The sequence below is a fragment of the Ixodes scapularis genome, unplaced genomic scaffold (genome assembly GCF_016920785.2).
Source record: "Ixodes scapularis isolate PalLabHiFi unplaced genomic scaffold, ASM1692078v2 PGA_scaffold3__209_contigs__length_174095766, whole genome shotgun sequence".
Classification (NCBI taxonomy): Eukaryota; Metazoa; Arthropoda; class Arachnida; order Ixodida; family Ixodidae; genus Ixodes; species Ixodes scapularis.
Window position 1 is genome coordinate 65,195,731 of NW_024609868.1, and position 26,650 is coordinate 65,222,380.

At 43.2% G+C, this 26,650-nt stretch overlaps 1 protein-coding gene across 1 annotated transcript in view; it reads left to right on the forward strand.

Moving 5' to 3' along the window:
• The window catches only part of LOC8028596, an 86,568-nt gene that overhangs the window by 44,429 nt on the left and 15,489 nt on the right, over nt 1-26,650 (forward strand). Inside the window, exons 2-3 of the mRNA XM_040219658.3 lie at nt 3,488-3,732; nt 17,067-17,432. Coding sequence (XP_040075592.1) covers nt 3,488-3,732; nt 17,067-17,432 — 611 coding nt within the window. The remainder of the gene's footprint in view (nt 1-3,487; nt 3,733-17,066; nt 17,433-26,650) is intronic.

Sequence of the window (26,650 nt, forward strand, 5' to 3'; positions counted from 1 at the left end):
ATCATCACACGCATGGGTATCTGCAAAAAATACAGCGAGAAAAGCATGTGTAAGAACATGGTATCAAGGCAGCGTCGGGTACTACCAGAGCCGTATATGTAGAGAGTTTGGCCATTCGTTGGGAAGTATAGGAGACAAATGCGGAGGCGCCATTGGCTGACAGCGGGCTGTGCGTGTTCCAGGGCGTCTTCAGAAATTCGAATGTGACCAACCAGAAGCCGGAAATAATACCCTGGCGGTGGTCGCGAGAAACAAACCTGATAACTGCATTGAAGTAACTCTCGATGGCTGAAAATATGGTACACGTGATGTTTCAATCACGCTCATCCAAAATGATGGTGGAAGAGTGCGACGAGCGGAACGATCGACATAATCCGTACGCCAAGCGCCGAGGGCCGAGAATCTGCCGTCCGAGCGGTCACACTCTGTTCGCGCAAAACAGAGTTGAGCGCCGTATTCGTTTCTTACATCTTTCTGCATGATCATGATGAAAACAACAAGTGCACCCTGTATTCAACCACAAAGAGTTACTACACTTCACTCTTACGCGCTTATTAAAACCATATACGAACATAGACTTTTGATCAGAACTGTTTGCCGCTACCACCGCTAGGGAATTCTTTTCGGCTTCTGGTTGGTCAAGAGAGCATGCCAAGCCCTCTTTCCGAGTCAGACGCACGCCCTGGCTCTGCCCGCGCCTCTTATTGACCAAACTCTCTACATATACGCCTCTGGGTACTACTTCTGATTTTGCAGTTAACGTGCATTGTAATGAAAGAACAATTATTTTTACTCTAACATAAGCGGTTTGAGACCCTTTTTTTATGCTCGCAATAAGGGTGTGTGTTTTGTACCTGCCTTGTAATAATCAAACTGAGAAAAAATCCTACTGTTTCTTCGGTTTTAGTTAAAGCGCTGTTCACGCACTTGCAACTGAGTAGGACCAAAAGAGACAAGACCAGTTTTTATGTCTCTTGCAACGGTGTTAGACCTGCTGCGCAGCAGCACATCTGGTCCTACGCCGTTGCAAGAGGCATAACAACTGCTATTGTCTCTCTACGTCCTACTAGGTTGCAAGTGTGTGAACGGGGCTCTAGACACCAAGCCTACATGACTAAGAGGGAACACTTCTCCGTGCCTCTAGAAGATTCGAGTTTACTCTTACCCCAAGCGTAAAAGATAAGAATGCTAGAATGACCTTTCTAGTCAGTCTCGCCCTAGCTCACTAACAAACCTTCCATACTCAATGTGGTGAGGCAGGCGAGTTGGTCCATGATTACAACTGGTAGCAGTGCGCAATAAACACAAAGACAAAGGGAGAAATGCACAAGGCGAGCGCTGAAGATCAGCACTTGTCTTGTGCATTTCTCCCTTTGTGTTTTTTGCGCGCTGCTCACTAAAACCGTGCATTACAGCCAAAGCCACAGGGGAGAGAGCGTGTGCCAACCTGTTCAAGAGGAGGGAAACGAGGAACGGGAAAGAAGGGCTGAGATTCCCCCGTTCCTCCTTTCCTCCTCTTGAACTGGTCGGGATACATCATCCCCTGTAGCTTTGGCTGTGCTGCACAGTTTTAGTGAGACGGAGTTTAGGTCGAATGCTCAAGATGTCAAGCGTAGTAGATAAGAAGCCGAGCACTGTTTTGTCGACTTACAGCAGCTGTCACGCCGACGCATCGTCCCTCGCTGCTGCCGCCGTCGACGCTCAACCTTTCTTTAGTTTCTAGGCACAAGTTCGAGGATAAAATCTTTATTTTCTGTTTTACAATTGTCGACCAGTTTCCATCTCCGACAATATGTATATATGTTACGGACAGTTCGCTTGATCACACAGATGTGCCCTGAAGCAACTGCAGTCAGAAATCCTTGAAACGTGTGCTGGCCTGCGCTTCCACTGCTTCGACCTGGATACCCTTCACGTCGATGTCGCCGTACGTGATTTGCCCAATTTGGCACCCTAGTGCTTTCAGCTTCTCAAATATTGCGGAAGCAAGCTCCATGGGAAGGTGTTCGCGCGCTCGCGCACGTCGAGCTCTGATCAAAGCTGTTTACGGGCACCCCCCTTTCGCTTCCGAAATCTGTAGAAAGTTGACCCCGAAAATAGAAGTTTCGTCGATGGTCACCAACCTCATTCAACGCGGTCGTGTACTCGCTCAGAAGGAACCACTGAACCCGCCAAGCCGTTGTGTTGTCTGCTAGCAATGCAAAACCGGCTGTTAAACTTTGTTACGTGATTTTGACATCGCTTTATGGTACTGAAACGATAAAAAAAGTCTTCGTGATTAGATATTGAAAGGAGAGAGTGCTTCCAAAAGATTATTTACTTTTTAATCGGACAGTTCATTCCTCACGTCGAGCCCCTTCGTATTTGTCCACAACAACGGCCCTAACAACAGTTTGTTTGGAGCAGAGCGCCATGTTGTGACGTCATCACTTACGGAGTCCATGGGCGCCCGGTGTCTCAGGTGTAGATGAGAAATTTAGCCAGTACGGTATACAACCGCTAGTCTGGGTTCTTTAACGTGCACCACGCAGTAGCGATTCACGGCCGCACACCGGTAGGTGCTCTTCCAGATCAAAACGGGCAGAGGTGGGGTTTGAACCCAAGATCCCTGGGCTCTGCAGCGCGAGCTGTCGCTCCGAGCTACGGTGCACTAACACACTCAAATATGGAAGCAGTTTTTGTGTGGCCGATTCAACGAGGTAGAGGGGCTTAGAGTGATAAACTGGCAGCTAAAAGTTACCCCCACCGGCCACCGCCATGTTGCACATTTTTGACCACTAGACATGTGACCATTGAGTGTTACGTCTAGATTTTAACAAAGTACCGCACACAGATAATTGTTCATTGTTCTTTAATAACAGAACTGACGAGATAAGTTATGTTTCGTTTTTTTAAGTCGAAGATGGTGCTTTTACGACAAAAACTCGGGCAGCTTCGCAATGCCGTCAGCCACGGTGCCGTACAGTGGTTTCTCTACACAACCTCTAGGGGGTGTGTACACCCCCTTTGTTTCTTTAAAGGCACCCCCTTAATTCGTAACGACTCTTCTATTCCCAATGCCCCCCCATTTCAATCCCTGGGGAAACCCCTGGTGCTGTATTTTGGGTGTTTATCGAAGCTAGACACTGATCTCTAAGGCTAACAGTATTGAAAAATAGTTTATCGTGTTTCTACAGCGATCGCGATACAAATCTTGGCTCAGTTTTGCGGAAAATCCTCAGGATTTGGTACGGTTAAGTGTCTTGTGGTCAAAATTATACGAAATTGCGGCAGCCAGGAGGTTACTTTTGCCAAGTGTTACTTTTGCCTGGTGAACGGGATACCAGTTTATTGCTCTAAGTCCCTCTACCTCGTTAGACCAATGTCACAGGACAGTCGTACAAGAAAGAAACATATCTGCAGGCTGTATTTTGTACGACGTACCGGCAGTGTGTCGAGGGGCATTGATAACGGTGGATATCACCGCGCCACGGCTTCGCCCTCGCAGGTGGGGTGGTGCCAGCGGAGCCCAGCCCGGCTGGTGTGCTCGGCCCTGTGCCTGGTGTGGTGCGCCCAGGTGGGCGTCACGTCCTGCTCCCTGGGTCCCGTTTGGAGTGCCGTGTCCAGCTCGAGCTACTACATCGCGGACGTGAGCCCGCCGCCAAGGCCGGGCAGGGGCTTCGTGCCGCCCACGCCGCCCTACTGCCCCGAAACAGGGCGCACCATCTGCGCTGACGTCGACGATTACCCCACGTAACGCACGCCTCATCCTTTCGCTTCGCACCCCCCCCCCCCCCCCCCCTTCCCTCCTCCACGCTTGTGCCACTTGTGCCGCGACCAGGCCGTCGCCTATAGAACTAAACGCAGCGTAAAGGGACAGGGACTAGTGGAACGGAAAAAAAGAATGAAGCACTCTCCTTCCGCTTCTACTATGGTCAGCGGTCGCTTAAGAAGCGCAGGGCGTGGTGGCTGACGAGCATCTGATTGGCCAACGCAATCGCCACATTAGCCAATAAGAATGCCGACTCACGAAGCAAGAGCCGTGATCGTAATAAACTGCGTTTCTGAAGCAGCCGGTGACTCGTGTCCTTTCGCGCTGCGTTTATTTAGACATGTGTAACCAAATAGTCCACCAGTTCCTTTTGATTCAGGTCGACGCCTTCACGTGGGGCTCTCGGGTATGGCCCTGTATATTGGTCAACTCTTTTTGTGTCCCGGCGGTTTGGTTAGCAGGACGCTTGTTGCGCTTTTATACGTTCCAAAAAATCGTTCACGACGTTAAGAAAAGAAAATCAAATTTGACGAATGAGGTTTTATAGGGCAGAAGTTAGTTTGCCTCGAATTTTTGCAACTTTTCTCACCACTGCAGGCGAACGGACATCTTGGCCAGTATATAGACGCTTTGGACACGCGCCAGTTTACATCCGCCATTGCTGACCTTTTCTTGTCTTACCCAGATGCCGAGCCAGTGAAGCGGGAGCCTCCACAAAGGCCAATGCTAGGGAGAAAAACACAGTAGAATTTAAAATGGCAATAACCTGCCCTGCTGTGGTCATGATGAAGTGAACTAAACGTAATAAGAGAAAACTTAAATTGAAGCTCGGTTATGGCTGCTGCAAAGCGTCTATAGTATATACGACAACTATCCTGGGATTATATGAAGGTCTGCCCTCAAATAGTTTCTAGCCGCTCGAGAGAGCAAGTATTAATGTATCGTAACATAATAAAAAAAACATTAAAGTCGCCGACATCTTAAGAAACGCAGGGCATGACGCTTCACGCTTTGGGATTCGTCTTTCGGCGTTTAAACGTCCGCACATGCAAGCGTTCCGGAAGAAAAAAAAAGAAAGATTTCGGTAGAGCATGTGCTAAAGCCTCAAAATCGTCTTTAAAAGTTCTACAAAAAAAAAAAAAAAAAAGTTTAGCGCCGAGTTACGCAGGAAGATCAGAGGGTGTCTCCATAAATCTGCAACCCAGCCGCCGCGTCCGGCGCTCAACCAGGTCAACGGGGACGATTGTTCCGTGCTTGCGGTATACCGCCAGAACGTTTAGCCGCGAGGGTGGCGCAAGCGTCCAGAAGATTGTCAGTGTTAGCCCACAGATTTGCTTCTAACGGAGCGCGCGTCTGACCCATTGTATTCCTGCGCGGTTTCACCCGCGGAACCCGATGACTCCGTTAAGCGAGACGGCTCTACACACGTGCAAATGGTGTTGGCTCAATTCGAACGATGACGCTCTCCTCGCCCAAAATGACGTTTTGATCGGTGCAAGCGTACGGCATAAGTTGTTTCGTATAAGGAGGGAGAGAAGTAGTTAATGACAGAAGACGAAGATGTTAAGCGTGCGTCCTGCTTTGTTGCCTCGTGCCGGGAACAAGGAAAGAGGGGTTTAAGGTTGAAGGAATGAAGGTTCTCCACTGGTGAGCGACGAAATATGTTTAATGGTAAAGCTATTACATGACGCTCCCACCAAAGCGAGTGCACACAAACGGTTAAAGAACAAACACAGGCATAAGACGCAGCTTAAGAAAACGTAATCAGAGTCATTTGCTTGCGTTGGAGACGAGCTTTGTCTAGTCAGAAGATGGGAAAGGGCGGGAGGGGGGGCGTGGAGTGTAAGCTCGCCTTGCAGAACGCGGGGATGCGGGGTTAGATCCTCTACCTTTGCCCGCTTTGATATGGATAAACATCGTATCGGCGTGCGGTCGTGTATCACTCCTGCGTGATACGTGTTAAAGACCCCGGGCTAGAGCTGTTGCACTGCAGAGGCTAACTTTCTAATCTACAACGCAAACCAGTGACGCCATAACTGAAAGGCGCACCGACCTTACACAGTTTAAAAACAATCGTCTAAGTTGCCTTTGCTTCTGTTTTTGTCCTGCCTTAGTACACTAGTGGCAGCTTGGAAATGAATGTCGGTTTGCCAAGGGTCAATAACGTGCTGGAGCGTTAAGTGCTACCCAAACGGGTTTGGAGGATATAAGTTTATTCACGACACTCACAGCCTACGTGTTGCACGTAGCCGGGCGATCCGCAATCTTGACAACAGATAGGCTTTTGCTGCCAGGTTTTCTGATTATTTTTTTTTTCGCAAAGGCAATAAATAGTCAACGCCGTGTTGTTTGCGTTTGATGAACAAACGCAAAATATTGTGGGGAACGTGTTTAGGTCCCAAACCAGCGTTGTATTTTCCCTTTTTCATTTAAACGCGCAGTCCTTGCGTAATAAATTTGATCAGTTAGATGCATTTTTGCAGAGTTTCGATTTTTCTTTTGATGTTATCATGTTAACGGAAACATGGTATACTCCAGATGATACTGTTGAAATTTTAAGTAACTATGAAAACTATAGTTTATGTCGAAATTCCAAAAGAGGAGGGGGAGTTTCTGTGTACGTAAAAAATACCCTGCACTGCAGTATTATAGATGAATTTTCGGTAATTACCCAGGATTATGAAATTCTGACGTTGCAGCACGCGCATAACGTTTTTTGTGTCGTGTATCGCCCTCCCGGTGGCAGCATGTCTTGTTTTTTAAAATATCTAGATGAACTCTTTTTTTTTATCGGTGAGAACAACCTGAAGCTTGTTGTGGGGGGTGATTTTAACATCAATATGCTTTTGCCATCAACACAGCAATCAGAATTTCTCACGCTTTATCAGTCGTATGGTTATATCTGTACCATTTGTCAACCAACTCGTTATAGTAGTGCGAATGAAACATTGTTAGATATTTTCTTAACAAATGTATCCGAGGAACATGCGCATGCTGGTGTTATAGGGGCGACAATAAGTGATCATCTCCCTATTTTTATGTTCATAACTCTAGATGATATCAAACACAAGAAAATATGTGTGCCTAACCTTCATTACCGTGATATTAGTACAAAAAGTCTCGAATATTTTCAAGAACAAATTAACATAACAGACTGGAGTGTGGTTCTGTCTAAGGTGTCGGCAGACGAGGCATACGAGAGTTTTCTTGAAACGTTTTGTGATATATATAACCGTGTATTGAAGTACAAAAAGCATATAGTTCATAAAAAGTGTAGAAAACCATGGGTCACAGCTGAAATATTAAAAATGATGAAGAAAAAAGATGCACTTTATAGAAAATTTATGCGTACAAGAGATCCAGTTGTATTGTCAAGTTTTAAGAGTCAAAGAAACAAGATAACAAGTGAGCTACGGCGAGCCAAACGGTCATACTATTTTTTGCTTTTTCGGGATGAAAAGAGAACGGATGTTTTGTGGAAGAAGTTAAATTCGATATTGCATGAAGGACGTCAGTTTGGAGAAACAACCGAGCTTGCGGTTGATGGGGATATTAAAAAAGGTAAAGCTCTTGCAGACGCGTTCAATAATTTTTTTGTCGATTTAGTTAACAGCGTTCACTCTGCTGAAGCTTCAAAATATGTTAAATGTCTTTCTGACAGCATATTCCTCTCTCCAACTAGCGAGGAAGAAGTTATTTCAATTTTTATGAGTCTAAAAAACAGCAAAAGTTCCGATTCTCAGGACATTCAAATAAAGCCCATTAAATATGTTATAGAGTCTATTGCTTTTATTTTAACTCATATATTTAATGTATGTCTCGAGACTGGTGTTTTTCCGCGTAAAATGCAGATAGCAAAAGTTTCTGTCATATATAAAGCAGGTGATAGTAACGATCTTAGTAATTACAGGCCAGTGTCCATTTTACCAATATTTTCAAAAGGATTGGAAAAAATCATACATAAAAGACTTTACACTTTTTTTGAGAAACACTCAATTCTGAGTCCCCGGCAGTACGGGTTTCGGAAAGGGTACTCGACAGAGTTAGCGTTACTTAACCAAAAAGAGATAATTCTAAACAACATTGAAAATAAACTTCTTACATTGGGAATCTTTATCGATTTTTCAAAAGCTTTTGATCGCATTAATCATAAAACTCTTCTTCAAAAACTAGAACTTTCTGGTATTCGGGGAATAGCCCTGAAAATACTCGAGAGTTACTTACAGTTTCGTTTTCAAAGAGTTGTAATAAATTGCCAACGTTCTGAGTCTAGAAAACTTAATGCAGGTGTTCCACAGGGTAGTATTTTAGGGCCTCTTTTATTTAACCTGTATATTAACGACATAGCTAACATTGACGATGAAGCAAACATGATAATCTATGCAGATGATGCTAGTATATTTTTTGCAGGGTCCGATATTTCGGACATTATGAAGACAGGTAATACATTTTTAGAAAAACTTTATACGTGGACAGTCCAGAACTCTTTAGTGATAAATAGTAATAAAACGAAAGCTGTTGTTTTCAGGTCAAAGGGGGTAAAAATGAGCGGAAGTCAGATTCTCTCCTTAGATTCACGTGGTATAGAAATTGTGCAGAGCGTCAAAGTCCTTGGTGTCATGTTTAATGAATACATGCGATGGGATGAAACAGTTCAGATGATAGCGAAAAAACTATCGAAGGTGGTGGGTATAATTTATAAACATAAAAAAACATTACCCCAGTCTGTACTACGACTTCTTTATAACTCTTTATTCTACTCTTGTTTTAATTACTGTTTCTTGGTATGGGGAAATACTACTTCTGCAAATATTCATCGTATTCATATACTTCAGAAAAAAGTAGTTCGTATTTTGTGTAACGAAGCACATGATAGCCACGCGGCACCACTATTCAAGAAATTAGGAATTGTTCCAATCACGAATCATTATGAGTATAAACTTGCCCTGGCATATAAAGCAGCGATAAACCACCCGGGAAACAGTCTTCTTTCTCTTTCCTGCCTTCACTCACAAAACACTTCGTATGCCACCCGCCATGCTGACGCCTGGACGGTCCCGCGCTCGAGAACAAACTATGGAAATCAGATGGTGAGATACCAGCTGCCCAAAATGTTAAACTATTTTTTGTCGCGTAATATTACAATTGAAAACTGTTCTAACAAACGCATATTATCTTTAATAGTTTCGTGAGAAATCTGACTGTGTACTCTTGAGAGTGTTTTTTGTCTTGAGTGCCTCTTCTGCTGTTGCTGTTGGGGGAGGAGAGGGCACTGTCAAGCAGTTTTGTACTGCTTTTTTCCCTCCTCCCTCTCTTCTTGCTTGAAGAGGAATAAAGAAACTTGAAACTTGAAACTTGAAACTTGATATACTGCGTCACGCGGAATGGAAGAAATGGGTCGATGTCGTGAATCCGATCACAAAAGAAAGGCTCGCACATAACCCGCGTTAATATTTAAGTATTGTTGATTGGCGTGACTGCTTACAGAGTGAACATGCCCGATGGAGCGCGAAGGTGCAATACCGTAAGCAGCGTTCCTATTGACTGGGCAGCAAACTTAGAGCGTTAAAAAAACGAAAAACTTTGCTTTTTTTTTGCCGCATAAAAAAAAAAAAAAGAAACTGCGCGTCACCGCAAGACTGTACCCGAAGGTTACTCTAATGATATGGCTACGATCCTAATGACAAATAGACAGTTCACTTACACCACGTTATAAGAAAATGGAACGAAGTGCGTTGCTCTTCGTCGACATTGTCGTCTCGCTCTCAGCAGAACATTCCGCTCTGCAAATGTCGCTTCCCCGCACCGCACCAGTGCGGCATGGGAAGCGCGTTAAAAGGCTGTCACTAACCCCTCTAAATCGACCGAAATTTTCGAGTGCGTGTTTGGCACGAGGGTTCAATCGAATATTGATTGCATTGTATGAGTTTATATCCGAACGTTTCAAATACTAGCCCATGTCTGTAATTACGATCCGGTTTTGTAGCGGAGCCCAGCTCATTACTCCCGGGCTTGCGAAAAAAAAAAAAGAGAGAAAAAGTAAAAGGTTTAAATTATATTTTTGGTGCAGGGCGGAATTTTAATCAGAAATTCGAGTAAGGTACAGTGCGGCTTGGCGCAGATGACATATCGATTATGTTCCTCTAAAAACTTATTCTTTGCCAATACTGTATCCTGAACGGGTACATGACACATGATTCTAAACCGGAGATGAAAAGACGACAGCCGGAAAAAATTGTACAAAAAGGGCTTTAAGAAATACACTTAGGAGTGGCTTTGTAGGAAATAGGGATAAACAGCCTTCAATCGCACTGAATGCGGTGACGCGGAGGTTTTTATTTTTGTAAGGGATGGAAAAGGTGGAAAAACATTGTATAAAATCTTTTTTGTATGACTTTACTTTGACACAGTTTTTGTCAGGTAAGTCTAATTATATTTTTTTCACCATTTACTGCGTTAATTAGGGCGTGGCGTTGACTGTTTGAACGTTTGCAAACTCGGTGATGTCGTGTGATGGTGGGACATAAAACATTATACGTGAATAAAATCTGTTCAGCTGCGCTTGAGACTCGTGCGTTTGTCCCCTTGTCGTCCGTTCGTCTCCGGTTTAGACTCACGTGTAACGTTAACCAGCTCGCCTGCTTAATAACTTTGTCTTCTAGCATGTTTTTAATCCAGGGTAAAATGTGAAAACGGATGGCATGTGCCATCTTTGGCTATTATATTTCGCTCGACAAATCAGCGAACTAAAAAAGAGATATATATATATATATATATATATATATATATATATATATATATATATATATATATATATATATATATATATATATAGCTCGCCTTCTCACGTATAACACAATCTTTAATGTTTCATTTGGTGTCAATACAAGGTACACAAAAAATTCACGACACCGAAGGGACGCATCATTTACAATTAACCCCAGCCCCATTCCGATGGCATTCATTCAATACCACCTCGGTCTGACCCTCCGCCGTCCATTCCGCGTGGAAGCCATTTGAAAAGCGAGCGGTACGCGCGTGTGCTTTCCTTTTCGGTGCGTACGAAGGGACACATCTGTTAGCCTGAGTCACATTCCTCGTACATGATTCAAAAGACACAGCGTTCGCTGCAGGCGCGATGACAGAAGCAGTACCTTTCAGTCTTTCAGACGAAAATTAAATGGATATCAGTCATGTGCTCCACTGATTTCCCCACTTACACTATTGTTAAAAAATAGTATTAATTGATGTGTTCCAGAAAGTTCTCATGGAAGTCGGTAAACTTGTTTTCGAATGAACCCTGTGTAGCTAGGTGCCTACTTCAGGCCATTAATCATTATTTCTAATCATTAGAATATTTATCTGGAAGGTCACCTTCAAGTCGCTAATATTAGCTAAAATTTAACTATAATGCATTATTCGTGTTCTTATGGATGAGAGTGGCTTCAAGTGGCTCATAATGGTTTTGGGGACCTATTCTTTACGAGATCAGTTTCACCCTGCTATGAACAACTATATTAGCAACTATTATTCCCACTTCTGAGGCACCGGTGTTTGAGAGGTGGGTATTATTGACTATCGGAATTTGTTCATGGTCCGATTGGCTTCAAATGGCTATACATGGCTCTCAGTCGCTATTATTGACATTTTAAGCTATTGGTGTGTTCATAGATTTGATTGACTTCGACTGGCTATTATTAGCTATAGGTATCTATTATCTACCTGGTTGGCTTGAATTGACTATTATTGCCTGCAAGCATCCATTTCTGACGTTGTTGGCTCGAATTGGCAACAAATGGCTATATGTGCTTATTAGTAACAATGTTCTGCTATTTCCATAGCAGAAAGTGGCTATTGTTTGCAGTTAGTATCTATTACCAAAATCGCCTTAAATCACTATTATTAATAATTGGCTATGAGCAGTTCTTGGGAAAATTGGCTTGAAATGGCTATACATGGATATACATGCCTATCAGCAACTATTATTGACAATTTATGCAACTGAAATGTGTATGGATTTGATTGACTTCAACTTGCTAATATTGGCTATAGGCACCTGTTCTTGACTGCGTTGGCTTAAATTGGCTATTATTGACTATGAGCATCTATTCCTTACCTGGTTGACTTGAATTGGCTACAAATGACTATAAAAGACTAGTGTTGATAATTCTGAGCTATTTCTGTGTCTACAAACATGAATGGCTCCGTGTGGCTATTTTTGGCTATTAGCGTATATGTTTTACCAGATTGGCCTCAAATGTCTACAAATGGCTATTGGTGAATGTAGTTGACAACTCTGTGAAATTCTGGTGTTTAGAGATGAAAATGACTTGAAATGGCTATAGACCCTTTTCTCAAGGGCTCCACCACTTTGAATTGTCGTCACTTCCAGTATGGGCGAAAACATTGTTTTGCCACCACCACGCCATTAAAAGACATTTAGGAAATGAGCGTAACCGTCACACATTCTCGTTTTGCCTCCTCTTTATAATTTTACTATTTACAGGTTGAAATGCTTTACTATTTTTTCGTCACCCATACCGGATATGCCTCTTAGGTGGCTGGGAATGAGAGTACACCAAAATGGTTTATTATTGCCTGTAGGCATCTATTTTTTTTTTCAGAATGTCTTGGAAGGTCTATACATGACTATCAGCAACTATTACTGATAATATATGCAATTGGAGCGTTTATACATTTGAATAACTTCAACTGGGTATAATTGACTATGGGCATCTATTATTGACCTGGTTTGCTTGGATTGGCTAATATTAGTAATAAGCCTATATTCTTGACCTGGTTGGCTTGAATTGGCTACAAATGACGACGCGTGACTAGTTCATAAGTAGCTATTTCTGTGTCTACAGACTGAAATGACTTCATGTGGCTATTTTTGGCTATTAGCATCTATTTCTTAGTACAAACTAAAATGGCTTCATGTTGCTGTTTTTGGCTATTGCATCTATTTTTCACTAGATTGACATCAAATGTCTATGAATGGCTATTCATGAATTAAGTTGACAATTATGTGTGATTTCGGTGTTTATATTTAGGTGACTTTTATTCGCTATAAGCATCTATTTGTAATTAGATTGGCTTGAGATGGCTCTAAATAGCTATTGGGAACCAGTAACTATAATTATGAACTGTTTCTATATTTTCGAGCTGGGAATGGCTTCCAGTGGCTATTGTTAGATGGTAACATATATTTTATACCAGATTTGCTTTAAGTGGCTATCAATGGCTGTTTGTGAGTCTAATTGACAATTCTGCACTCGGTATTTATGAATGGATATTGCTTGAAGTGGCTATTTTGGCTTAATGGGTATTTGCTAGTCTTAACAAATTCGGCTTGAATTCCTTCAAACTGGCTATCAGTGACTAATATTATCAATGATGTGGTATATGTACCTAATTGTGACTATTATTGAAACTTTGAAGTTGGCTTGTTTACAGATTTGGTTGATTTCAATTGGCGATGATTGACCATGAGCATCTATTCTTTACCTGGGTGTCTTGAATTGGCTACAAAGTGCTCCTAGTGCCCATTAACCGCAATGTTCTGCTATTATATACTTATGGCAGAGAATGACTTCAACTTGCAATTTTGGCTTTAGCATCTATTATGAACAAATTCGGTTTAAAATTTTCCAGATTGACTATTAGTGGCAATCATTGAGAACACTGGCTACCAATGCCTGCCAATAGCCATTGCTAGCCATTTTAATCCAATATGGTAAAAATTAGGTGCTAATAGCCAACAATAGCCACTTGAAGTCCTTCCCTTCTTTAAACAAAGAAATAGCATATATTTATCAATAATAAACATTAAAAGCTATATGCAGTCATTTCATACCGATCTAATTAAAAATAGATGCTCATAGCCAATAATAACGACTTGAGACCATTGCCATGCATAAACATTTAAATAAAATATATTTGTCAATTATACCTACCAGTAGCCACTGGCAGTCATATGAAGCCAATCTGTCAAAAAGAGATGCTAATAACTAATAATTTTCAATTCAAGCCATTCCCTTTCGTGAACACAGAAAAGCTCATAATTATCAATACTTCTTACTAATAGCCATTTTCATCCACAAACATTGAAATAGCACATAATGGTCAATTATACTCACTAATAGTTTTTGCTAGCCATTTGAAGCCAGTCTGGTCAGAAATAGATCGTAGCCATCTCAAGCCAATATAAAAAAATAAATGCATATGACCAATAATAGCAATTTGAAGTCATTTTCATCTCTAAATACTAAAATAGCCCATGATTGTCAAATATATTCATAAATAGCCAATTGTAGCAATTTGAAGCCGATCTGGTAAAAAACAGATGTCAGTAGCCAAATATGGCCACATGAAGACATTTATGCTTGTGGAGACAGAAATAGCTAATAATTATCAATACTTGTCGCTTATTTTGTATCTGATTCGAGCAAACCAGGTCAGAAATATATGTTTATAGTCAATAATAGTCAAATCAAGCCGATTAAAGGGACACTGACAGTGTATTTATGCTGGCCAAGGTTTTTATTTGTACATAACACGTGAGAGCCCCACTACACAAAACACAATTTGCGGCTCGAAATTCGTTCTTTTTCCGCCCGAAAACCGCCGACCGAGAACTGGCCGGTTCGAGTCGCGCTCACTCTCTTTTCCGTAGTCACGGGCCGTTTTCTAAGGTTTAGACACGAACACCAAATTTAATCAAATTCGTAGGTCATCGAAGGCACGCACACAATATTAAAATAGAAAAGAAATATGATGCACATTTGTTTGTGGTTCCTAAAAAGCTACAACTGCGTCGTTTAGGGCGGAGAAGTATCACGGCCACGTGACTTCTGCCACCTCTCTGCTCCTCTCTGTTTCTTCTTCCTCCCCAGCTCCGTTTCGGTTTCGGTTTCAAGCAGTTGCGTTTTTTTTTTTTTTTTTTTTTTTAATTTATTAAAAATATACTTGACGCAGTAACAAAATATTGATTGAGTAGTCTTCTGACACCAAAATGAATCGCCTGGCAAAAAATTTAAAATAAATTTTGAGGGATTTCAGTGTCCCTTTAAGTCAAGAATAGATGCTTATAGTCAATAATAGCCAGTTGAAATCATTTAAATCTATACACGTTCCAATTGCACAAATCGCCAATAATAATTCCTGATAGCCATGCATAGCCATTTCAAACCATTCTAATAAAAATAGATGCTTAAAGCCAATAATAGCCATTTGAGGTCATTTTCATCCATAAACATTGATTTAGCACAGAGCTGTCAATTATATTTACTAATGGTTATTGCTAACCATTTGAAGCCAATCTGATGAGAAATTGATGTTAATAGCCGAAATAGCCGCTTAAAGCCAAAAGCCATTCCAGTTTGTAAACACAAAAATAGCCCATAACTATCAACACTACATCCTAATAGCCATTTGTAGGCATTGCATGCCAATATGATAAAAAAAGAAATACTTATAGCCAGTAAGAGCTACTTGGAGCTATTTTTATTCATAAATACTGAAACTGCCCAGAATTGTGATTATACTCAGTAATAGCCATTGCTAGCCATTTGAAGGCAATCTGGTCAAAACTAGATGCTAATAGCCAACAATAGTCACTTAAAGCCATTCCAGTTAGTAAACACAATTGCTTATAACTATCAACACTAGTCATTAGTAGCCATTTGTAGCCCATTTCAATCAAATTTATCTAAAATTTGATGCATATAGCCCATAATGACTGCTTGAAGCCATACTCCTTTATACGGACCGAAATGGCACAGAACTGTCAATTATCTCATCAATAGCCATGAGTGGCCATTTAAAGTCAGTCTGGTCAAAAATGAATACTAATAGCCGACAATAGCCATTTGAAGCGATTCCATTTCGTAAATATAAATATAGCTCAATCATAATTATCAATAGTTTGACACTAATAGCCATTTACAGCCGATCTAATCAAAAATAGGTATACTTATAGCCGGAATTAGTCAAAAACAATCACATAGCAGATAATTGCTATTATAATGACTAATAGCCATTAGTAGCCATTTGAAGTGAATCTTTTCAGAAATACATTCTAGCAGCCAACAATAGCCCCCTGGATCGATTCCAGTTCATAAACAGGAATAGCCCTAAGTTTTGAACGATAGTTGTTAATAGCCATTTGTAGCCATATTAAGCAAATGTATATAAATTTGCTTGATATGGGGGCAACTGGCGAGTATTGGCTGATAGCGAAGAATTCCCAGTTGAAGTCATAGTTATTCAGCAACACCGAAGTAGATAATTGTAATAAAATTATGAATTATCTCATCAATAGCCATTGACAGCCATTTAAGGTAAATCTGTTCAAAGATGGTGATAATAGCCAACAAAGGTCACTTGAAGCCCTTTATACGTGCAAACAAAAATAAAATCACATAATTATCAATAGTAATCACCTCTAATCATTTAGAGCCATTTCAAGTCGATATCATCAAAACTTGATGCTTATTGCCAATTATGGTCACTTGGAGCCAATGATATCTATTAAGACCATGTCTGGGTGTAAATAAATAAAAAATATCAACATGCTCAGAAAAGTTTAAAAGGTTAATTATTTAGATTGTGCAAAATCACTATACAAATCCTGACAGGTCTATACAGCACACCGCATTTTGATATCAAAAGACCAAGACGTCCAATATCACAAATTTATTATCCCTATGCTCTATCAAAAAAAAAAAAAATTTTTTTTACTGAGTCAGACCCACTTGCTGTACTTCTGGTGAAAATAGTTGTCCACTTCCTGACACCAGGATAGCTTCCTGCTGCCGTCTCCTATTTCATCCCGTGGAGGTTCCTGTATGAGCACCTTGCAGATCTAACTCAGTGCCGATACGCGCGCCTCTCGCGGCGGCGTCGCGCGTACTCATCGAGAAGCGACCTCGGTAGTCGCAGCATGGTGGTACACCGATGTGATGTGTGTTGCAAGGTCGACATGCCTGCTTGGGATACCGCACTGGCGGAAGCGAGGGAGCAGCGTTGAGCGGCGGCGGAGCTTTACCGCTCTCCCTACGCTGACTCAAAAGTGGCCGCGAGCGGCGCTGTTCGCTGGGCGATCGGTAGCGGCTCCTATCGGGCGCAGTGTGCCCATTAGTCTCCTAAGCATTTGATAGAAGTAACTGCGGACATGTCCCAAGCATCTTTGATAAACGTTTGCTTTATGCTTCATACATGTCTGGAGACAGTTTTTGTATGACCAAGGTGACCATCATGCAAGGAGGAAACACGCTTCTGAAAGCGTCTGCAAACTGTAGTTTGTGCTGTGCAGGGACTACATTTATCACGTCCTGGTGGCAAGCAAGTCGAAGCACTTCAACTTCTCCACGCTGTTCGTGGACGAGCGCCTAGGTGACTCCGAGCCAAACCGGGCCCTGCTGCCGGACCAGCCGCGCACGGACAGCTACCTGGTGTACCAGACGGCCGTGCACTATAACTACCAGCTGCCCCGGCACCAGCAGCACCACCACCAGAACCAGCAGCGTCACCAGCAACTGCAGCGGCAGCATCAGCACCATCAGCAGCAGCACCAGGAGCATCACTTACAACAGCATCATCAGCGCCAGCTTCAGAATGACAACGATGACTGGGGTGACGAGCCGACCATTCTGCCACCCGCCTTCGTCTATCACAAAAGGTGGGGCCCTATGGTCACTAACGAGACGAGGAGCGGAAGGCGTCTCTTTCCGATGCCCATCCTGCGCGAGGTTGGCGTTCGTGCCCACCGTCATGCTTTGGCTCACGATTCGCGGAAGCATCACCGAAGCTAAAAAGCTCGCGTTGAGGCGGGGCAACTAAAAGTTCTCTCTGCCGTTCTCATCCTGTTTGTGTCTGTAAGTCTTTCACCTCATCACGACCGGGTAGTGCCATAATGGCACGTTGCCCGGTAATAGGGAGTTTTAGCGAGTCGTTTCCACACGAACGGTCCGTCCTCGAACGGATCGGCGACGGCACTGCGCATGCGCGCGCGAGTCGTTGGGGGCTTTGGGAGGCTCTTCTGGTTCGTTTCTCCCACTCCGGCCGCTGGAGTCGTTACCGGAACACAGCCAGCACCGTTCATTACTCGGGGAAAAAAAAAAAAAAAAATGGTGGCGGTCGGTTTGCCCGCCGCCTCAGCCAACGTTAGTAAGGCCCACTTCAGACGGGGCAATTTCTCCCAGCAACTTGACGTCGCAACACCAGCAACACGGGCCGCCCGCGTTCACACGCAGCAACCAAGCGCTGCAGTTTGCCATCATCATCATTAATTTGTTATTTTTATTGCACTATTTGGACAGACAGTTACGCGCTATAAACGTGTTTTTAGACATTAAATGGCGTTGAAAATACTAACTAATCTTTCTGAAGCGGTTTATTTCCAAAAGAACAATACATTTCAAACCAGAACCATGTCTTATATTCTCATCATCACCGGTACGAGGTAACACGGGAAAATATCGTGTCCATGATTGGCCTGCTGCCACTTCAAACATCTTCGAATTGCTCCGAGTTGCTCACTTGTTTCGAGCCGGACCCGATCTCAGCAATTCGTGTCGATCTAGGGAAAGCTAAGGAACAACCCGCCAGCAACCCTTAAATTGCTGAGAAAGTTACCGCGTATCAAGCGGGCATAAAAGACGTAGTTGGGAGAGAGAGAGAGAGAGAGACATGTTTTTATTTGATGAGGGGTTCACCCGCTATGGAGTTGTGCTCCTGAGACGGGAGGGGAAGGGTTGTGAAGGGTGAGGGGGTGAGGAAGGTTTCATGATGATGGTAGTGACGTCTTAGATGAGGCTATGTACACCCGACTCCCTGATATACTGTATAGCTCACCTTTTAAACCTGGGCCGCTGGCGTCCACTGAGACCGAGCTAAATACGATAACAACGTCACCTTTTAGCGACAAGTTGAAACATGAAAATTGATTTATATGGCTACGGTTGGAGTCACTTAATGTTCCCAGAGTGCCGAAACTCCCGGGCTCGAGGCGCCAAGATGGCGGCTCAATCTTTTTTTTTTTTTTTTACTATATGGTCACCATGGAGGTTTTAGGAAGCATGCTTTTGCCTAAAAACAAGTAGAAAAAGCTCTTTTTGTGGGAACGTTATTGGAAATTAGTACAAAATCGCAGGCGCGTGAAGTTTTCTAAAAAACTTTAGTTGACAAGGTTTTGCGACACAATTAATACTATTTCTATACAACCATGTCTTACCGATGATTTCAGGCAGCGCGCCCCGACCTGGGTGCGTCCTAACTTTGGTAGTGATTTGCGGTGCGTCCGCTTTGGAGACGGTTGTTGGCATCCCTGAAACCCCTTCCACCGGATATGTTTCGGTGCCAAAATGGCCGATTAAATCCAAAATAGAAGAGTCGCAGCGGACGCTATCAAATGCGATACTCCCGAATCAATACAAGCAGCCGTGCAGTTCTCCGGGTGGCTTTTGCGGGAGAAATGGCGGCGTTGCGATCGCCATTAGTTCGGTTCTCGAGTGCGAATCGGTGCCACTTTTTCAGAGCAGGCTCTATGGCAGTTACCCAACTGAGTTACTCAAGCAACCTTGGCCTCGGCCGAGCGTTAGGCTTAGAACAGCGGGAGGCGATTTGCCATCCATTTTAGTCTGCTTCACTTGAGAGGTTGAACCAAATCATTTCGAGGACGGCTCACAATGGTAAGCGATTGCGAATGCTGTAAACAACGCATGCTAGTCATTTTTAGCGATCTGTGGGCTGACTATAGCTGCCGTGGCGACCGCGAACCGACAAAATGATTCGGTTCGACAGCACACAACGTGAACGATCGTTCAAATTCAAGGTGACAGGGACACACCACCTACCTTTGCGGTTGTTCAGACACTTTTTACTCTATCTAGCTTTGGGGGTCCTGAAATTCCGACCGGTAGATGTTACGTCGGCCGTCTTTTTTACATCATTCGTACGCCGAAAACACAAGCCGCCACGGTTTTGCACGCTGCAGAATGTTTCACATGTTTACTAGAAGATGGCGCTGCCGGTCAAACGCAATCATCATCAACGTTTACACGGTTGCGCCAGTTTTACAATTCGCAAAAATGCGTTAAATCTCACTTACGGTTTAACAGGACCATGGAGTTATTATGATGTACTCTAAAGGTTCAACTGACGCTAGTGTGCTGCGGCAAATTGAAGCAGCTGCAAATAAATTATTATTTCCAGTCGGAAATTGACTTCTGGTAATGCACTTCTATAGAAAAAAGCGAGTGCATTTTCTCCCTGCGCTTGATAAAAAGGGCAAATATCACGAATGATCCGTACGTACTAGGTAGAGTGGAACATTTCTCAGTCACGCAGACGAAATAATTGGTCAGTTACGGCCTTTTAATTTTAAATTCGTGGCATGAAAAACGGTGCTAAAGCTGCTTCGTAGTATTTATGTGCACTGTCGGTCAGTGTTAGCGCGAACACAGCGTCGGCACTTTCCAGGTTAAGGGCATGAATCAAACCAAGAGAGACGGTAACCACCTGTAACTACTTGTGCCTGGAGAGAATCAAAATACATTGAAAGCCATTTAATATAGTTCAATTTGCAATAAATAAGTACTGCTTTATTCTTTCTGCTCAAAAATATGTGCAAAGATGCTTGTTCTGCGTTCAAAACATCACCCGCACGCTCAAAATATATGAAAATAGCTAAAAGCCAGAGAACAGGTGCCCGATAAAATCTGCCCGACATAGAAAATAATAAAAAGACGCACATTTCAAAGCCCACGTACGCTACTCTTTATGTTTCGATTTTTATTTTTTACATCTTGTAAAGATGCACGACGGAGACATTTTCATATAGTAATAGGACGGGCATATTATAAATATATATTAGCACCACCGGAATGCTGGTGAACCTTGAGCACACTCTACATTCCTTTTGATTGTTATTTTGCTTAAAATCGTCGCTCGGTTTTACGCGCCTGCCACGGAAAAGAGGTTTTGGTCTGAAATATAGCCAAATTTAACATCGTTCAGTACTAAAAAAAGACATTTCGTAACTAAAGCAATTACACTTTTACAGTGTTAATAAAGGTATATACTATCCGGTACGACCCAAAATAACAAAAGTTATCTATGATATTTTGCGTCGAAGAGACAAAATGCACGCGCATTTTCTCACAGGAATGTACTGGAGCACCGCAAAAGTGGACTCGTGGCTGTCTGCTTCAATTTGTCTCTCGAAAGTCGCATAGGCACCAGCGCCAGTTGAACCTCTAGCGTACATTTTTATAACTCTATGGACAAGACGCGCCAGTTGCACCGTTAATAATTTCGTAACCATGTGCTCCAAAAACGACGCGCTTAAACCCTCTGATATATTTTGGGGCCTGTTGTTAAGGTGCAACCCCACCCCTGGTTAGTGTGATTCTGAACCAACAGATGGCGGTATGATCGCCTTCCAGGCCTGTACATCAATGCGAGAAATCGTGTGTGGTGGCGCTTGGATACAGTTGGATATTCCTCTATATCCAGAATTTGACATCCCTGGTCCCTTGCTTGGTTTTCTCTGTACGAGCTTTCTTTGGAACGCGGACGGCTGCGCCAGTTCTCGTGCAAGGGGGCTAGTTGCCACGCTCCGAGCTCACGTCTCCAGCAAATGTAGGCAGAACAATACGCTAAAATCGTCCTGAGCCAAATGGCGAGACACATGCACAACAAAACTATCGACGCGTTGAAAAATATAAAATTGCCTGTGCGCCGTTATCGGAGATTTCAGAGGCCAATGACACATATTACAATGTGATCAGATTTATACTGATACGAATGAGGGTGACGAGAGGACGAACAGTGAACTGAAAAATAAAGGTTTATTCGGCGAACTTGTTCCAAACAAAAAAAAAGTAAACAAAGAGCGTCGAGGCAGGGGAAAAGCAGGCGGCGATTCGGCAGCGTAACAAAGAGCGAGAGCGAGACTGACTCGACAAGGTCGCTGGCAGCTGCTTATCTAGAGTGCGTCACGTCACCATCTCGAAAGTCACGAAAGTTCGGCAAAGAAGGTTCGAGCGTCGCGCGTTCGGGGCGAGGATGAACTGGCACTTTCGAGGACAAGAAAACAGGGCGAAAGTTCCGTCTGGTGCAAGAATGAACGCGAATCTTCCAGAAGTCCGTGACCGAGCGTTGCTTTCTCGGCTCTGCGGGCGGCAATATGACGGGCCGGCCCTTTTATCGTGCATGTGTTTCGATCTTTCTGGATTTCCAGCAAAACGTGATGGCGTCATAGTCTAGTTTCCAAAATTCTAGCTTGAGGAATTAACTACTTAAAGAAAAGACTATTTTTGGGCGGTCAGGTGTCTCATTTAGGTAGCTGGGTGTTTATTTTGACCCAAACCACGAGACTGGAAAACACAAAAAATAACACTCACGTTTAGATGTTGAGTTTGGTAAACCCAAAGTAGAGACTGGTGCGGGGTCATAATAAAAAATGCCGAGGTTAAAAATAAACTCACACCAATAAAGAATAATTAATTTTAATACGAATTCGGTGATGAATGCAATGACTGACCAGGCAAAAATTCTGGGTCTGTTGATAGATTTTGCACATAGTTTAAGCAACTTGCAGGGTGTCACAAAAGAAAAAAATACAGGTTTTCTTTTTACCGCAAGAATAAACTAGGTATCGCCGAACGCTCATTCTCCGCCCATAGGTAGCGCTAGAGGTACAACCAGATGTCAAAGTTTCAGCCCATTACGATACCTTCTTCAAAAATTAGAAGTGATTTTTTGAAAAGTTCAATGGAAAAATAGCGGCCGACGGAGTTTTCGAATACATGGGGTTCTATGGCACCAGAAACGAAAAACAGGCAAAAATGGGCTCCATTTTTCCCGTTAGAATTTTCAGAAAATCACTCATAACTTTTGAATAAGGTGTCCGTTCAGGATGAAATTTGGCATCTGGTTGTGACCTAGCGCTACCTTTGGGCGGAGAATGAGCGTTAGGCAATGTGTAGTTTATTTTTGCGGTAAAAAAAACAACCCTGTAAATTGTTTTTGTGACATCCTGTGCCAGTCTTAATTTGGTGATTCATGCGCGCAAGTAGTGGTGCGTAAAAATGAAAACGATGCAAACGGGTAGGCTTTGACGTTGTATAATATATAGTGTAAGCACGCACATGGTACGCTGAGTAAGAATGAAACAGCCCTACGTTTTACACCAGCGTTGAGCGTGTCGAAAGTTAAGGGTGCATCAAAAGCTAAAGCTTGTACACATATACTTCTCAGGCCATTGTGCTTGAATGCTCATAGTAATTTATTACCCTCAGATTTGGTGTAAGTTGTCTCCTGATTGCTTACAACAAAAAGAAGGAAACATTCTAACTCTGGGTTGGTAGAAAAACTCCACCTGCTGACGGCCACCAATCATCTCGGCGCCGACTTTGAGTATTCACTGCATGCCAACGGTCGCGTGCTTAGAACGCGTTTTTCCCACGTGATTTCATACGATCTCAATTGTTCTTGACAAACAACAATGTTTAGTCAGGCAAGCTGTCATATGTGAAGCTTAGAATATATTCTATTGGTTATGGCACACATGGCAAGTTGCATAGGTTTTTTTTTTCTTTTTTAGAATCCGCGAAAAAGAATGCTTTTGGGTTACCTTGGTCTCTAATATTTCATGTAGCACACAAAAGAGCACGAACTGAAGCGCAGTGGCAAACGAAAACAATAATGATAAATAAGCGTGTAACTGAGGGTATTGCACATATACAGTTTCACTAAATACATTACCAATAAAGTATTTGGTTTTATCCTGCGAGCGAAGCGGAACATACAAGTGCGAGAATACTGTCCTGAACTACACTTCCAGTGAACAAGCGCACCATCCAAAGCACCGAGCTCGCTTTTATAGCGTTTGGGGCGCTCAAACCTTTGAAAACACAATTATAATCAATTGCATTATTTCAATTATTTTTATTAAGTGCGCCTATGCGTTTTTCTTTTTTTCTTTTTTTTACTTTTACGTTTACGTGTCATTTTCTTAGTTATATAATATTTTTCCAGAAGTCTGACAACTATAGTCTGTTTCATTATAAGTAAGAGCCACATAATCAAAAATGTAGACAAAAAAAAATAAGAAAGAACGCGAACACACATTAAAAATGCGATGTAACGGCGCATTCAAAATTAGTCGTTAGTTTTTTAGATAGCAGCAATTTCGTAGGACGACATTGTTACCCGATGAAGGTTATAAAAAGTGCAGTGCAACTGGTAGCTTGGGATCTTTAACGTGCATTACGCAGTATATGTGATACACGATCGCGCGACGGTAGGATGCAGATTGGCGACTGAACCCAGGGTCCCTGCTAAAGCCCCTTGATAAAGGCGTTTTTTACAAGTACCGCCAACCATTATCGTGAAAACGCGCAAGACACGTGCCACGAGCGGGCGCTCCGCCGCCATTCGCCTTTCAAGGGCCAGTCATTATATACCCGTGCCACACGGGCAACTGGAACTCCATTTACAACGAATGACATTTGAAGGATCGGACAATCAGCGCGCGACACTCCGAGCGTGGGGCGTTCCACGCGCGACAGATCGCGAGCCGATTTGTTGATCAGATGAATGTCATTCGTTGTAAATAACATTCCAGTTGCCCGTGTGGCACGCGTGCCACGCGGGCAACTCGAATGTATTATACTTCGTCTCATCCTACGATGGACTAAAAAGGCCAAAGCTACGGGCAGCCAGGTCCAATCACGTTCAACGATAAACTATAACATGCTTAACATTGATTAAGGATGCTCCTAATCAAAATGCGCTGCATCATTTTAGTAGCTTCGACACTGCAAAGAGCCCGTATGTGGTGGCTCTCTTTGCAATGTAAAATTGATGAGTCACTCAGTAACGTTCATCGAAGCGAAATACCAGGCAATTTCTAAGTGGCTCGTGATTGGATCTGGTGGTTCGTAGTTTTTGCCTTTAGTCCATCGTAGGGTGAGACGAAGTATGGTGCTGCATTGTCATTTGTGTCCAAGGGCCGGTCGAGAAACGGGCCTCGTGCAGGGATTTAGTCCCTGCACGCTCTGCAGCGGGAGCTCCGTGCTTTGAACGGAGCTCGCACTCGAGAATTTCTCCACGTGCTTTGATCTGCGGCGCCGCAACACACTCGGCGAACGATCCCCCACCGCACTTCATTTATCCTGTGAGCTAGACCAAATGAGCTACACTTAGAGTATCGGCAATTTTTCCCCCGATATTGTTTTGGGCACCGCTATGTTGGTGGTTAGTAACAAATCAAATGCAACTGCCGGTCGTCATGATTCAAAAGTGCGACTTCCTCAGCAATAGTTTCGGTGTCAGGAAGCTCACGTAATATTGTTTTGCTTTGTCGCCAACTGTTTAAACATTTGTGGAGGACGGAAAAGCGTTTCCTGTGATTTCAGATAAAGCTTCAGATAACTGACAACCATCATTTTAAGCATCCATATCTGTATGAAGCGTAGCTTATTTAGTGGGTCTAGTTTAGCCCGACCGCATAGGCACAGAAAGAGAACGAACAGCTTAGAGGCCGACCTACAAAACCATTTTCCGCGGAAGTAGAGGTTTCCTCCTTGCCACCCAGAAAGGAGGAAACCCCTTCTCCTTTCCACGGAGACTAGCTTCCGGACCCGCCCTTTTGAGGGGAGGAGGAGGAAGGAGTGCGAGAGGGGAGGGAGTGAAGGTCGTTGGGGAGCACTTTCCTACCCTGCGGAAAATGGTTTCGTAAGTCGGCCTTTAACTTCGCTCTCTTGGCGCTGCTTCAGTGGCTTCATCAGCCGTAGCGTTGGTTGCGCTCCGAACTAAGGTAAAGCAAAGCAAATAATCAGATCTTAGGGCTTCACAAGCCATACCAACAGAAAGCACTTCACACGCCCAAATTAAAAAAAAAAGAAATTATTGCGGGTTTATTTTGGCTAACCGTAGATCTTTTGACGTGCAATCGAAATCTGAGATTGGCCTCCGTCGGATTGCGGGCACCTCGGCCAATATTTAAACCCGACAAATATAGATTCATGGGCCAGCGCGTTGGCTGAGAGGAACTGAGACGTTTTAATGTCATTGCCACTTAAAGGGATACTGAACCAAGGAATTTGGTGTCCATAATAAGTGGTGCACGTTCTTTCCACGAGCCAGCAGCCGCCGGTGTGCGCGAGCACAGGCAACAAAAATGACGTCACAGACCTTCATTCGTGGTTGAGATGACAGTGAAATGTATGGGCTTCGGACCAAAGGAGAATAAAGACAAGTTTTTCATTTACACAGTGGTGCCTGGTGTAAAAAGTAAGCGATGAATTGGTCTAACAAGCACGTAGCTTTCACTTGTAGAGATGAAAAGCCTGTCTTTATTCTCCTTTAGTCCGAAGCCCATGCATTTCATTGTCCTCTCAACCGCGAATGGAGGTCTGTGACGTCATTTTTGTTGCGTGTGCTCGCGCACACCGGCGGCTGCTGGCTGGTGGAAAGAACGTGCGCCACTTATTACGGGCACTAAATTCTTTGGTTCAGTATCCCTTTAATACCCCTGTCAGACGGGCTAGTTTAGTGTCACTACAAGCGAGTGCACTTCAACCCGCCGAAACACACTCCAAGTGTGTTGGTGCTACACGGGGAAACTTAGTGTCACTTCAAAATGATGGCAATGACGATGGGTAAGTAATGGGCACGCAAAATATTACAGTGCATATGCATTCTTTCATAAATATTTTCGTCGTCTTATTAGAAACACGTTACCGCACATTGTTGCGCTAAGTCACGAGCTTTAATCCAAATTTAAATTCAACTTGATCATTACGATCAGCCATTACAAGCCAGTGATACACGTCCGCACGCCGGTACGATGCTCATCTATACTCTGTTTCACTTTATAATGTACCGCAG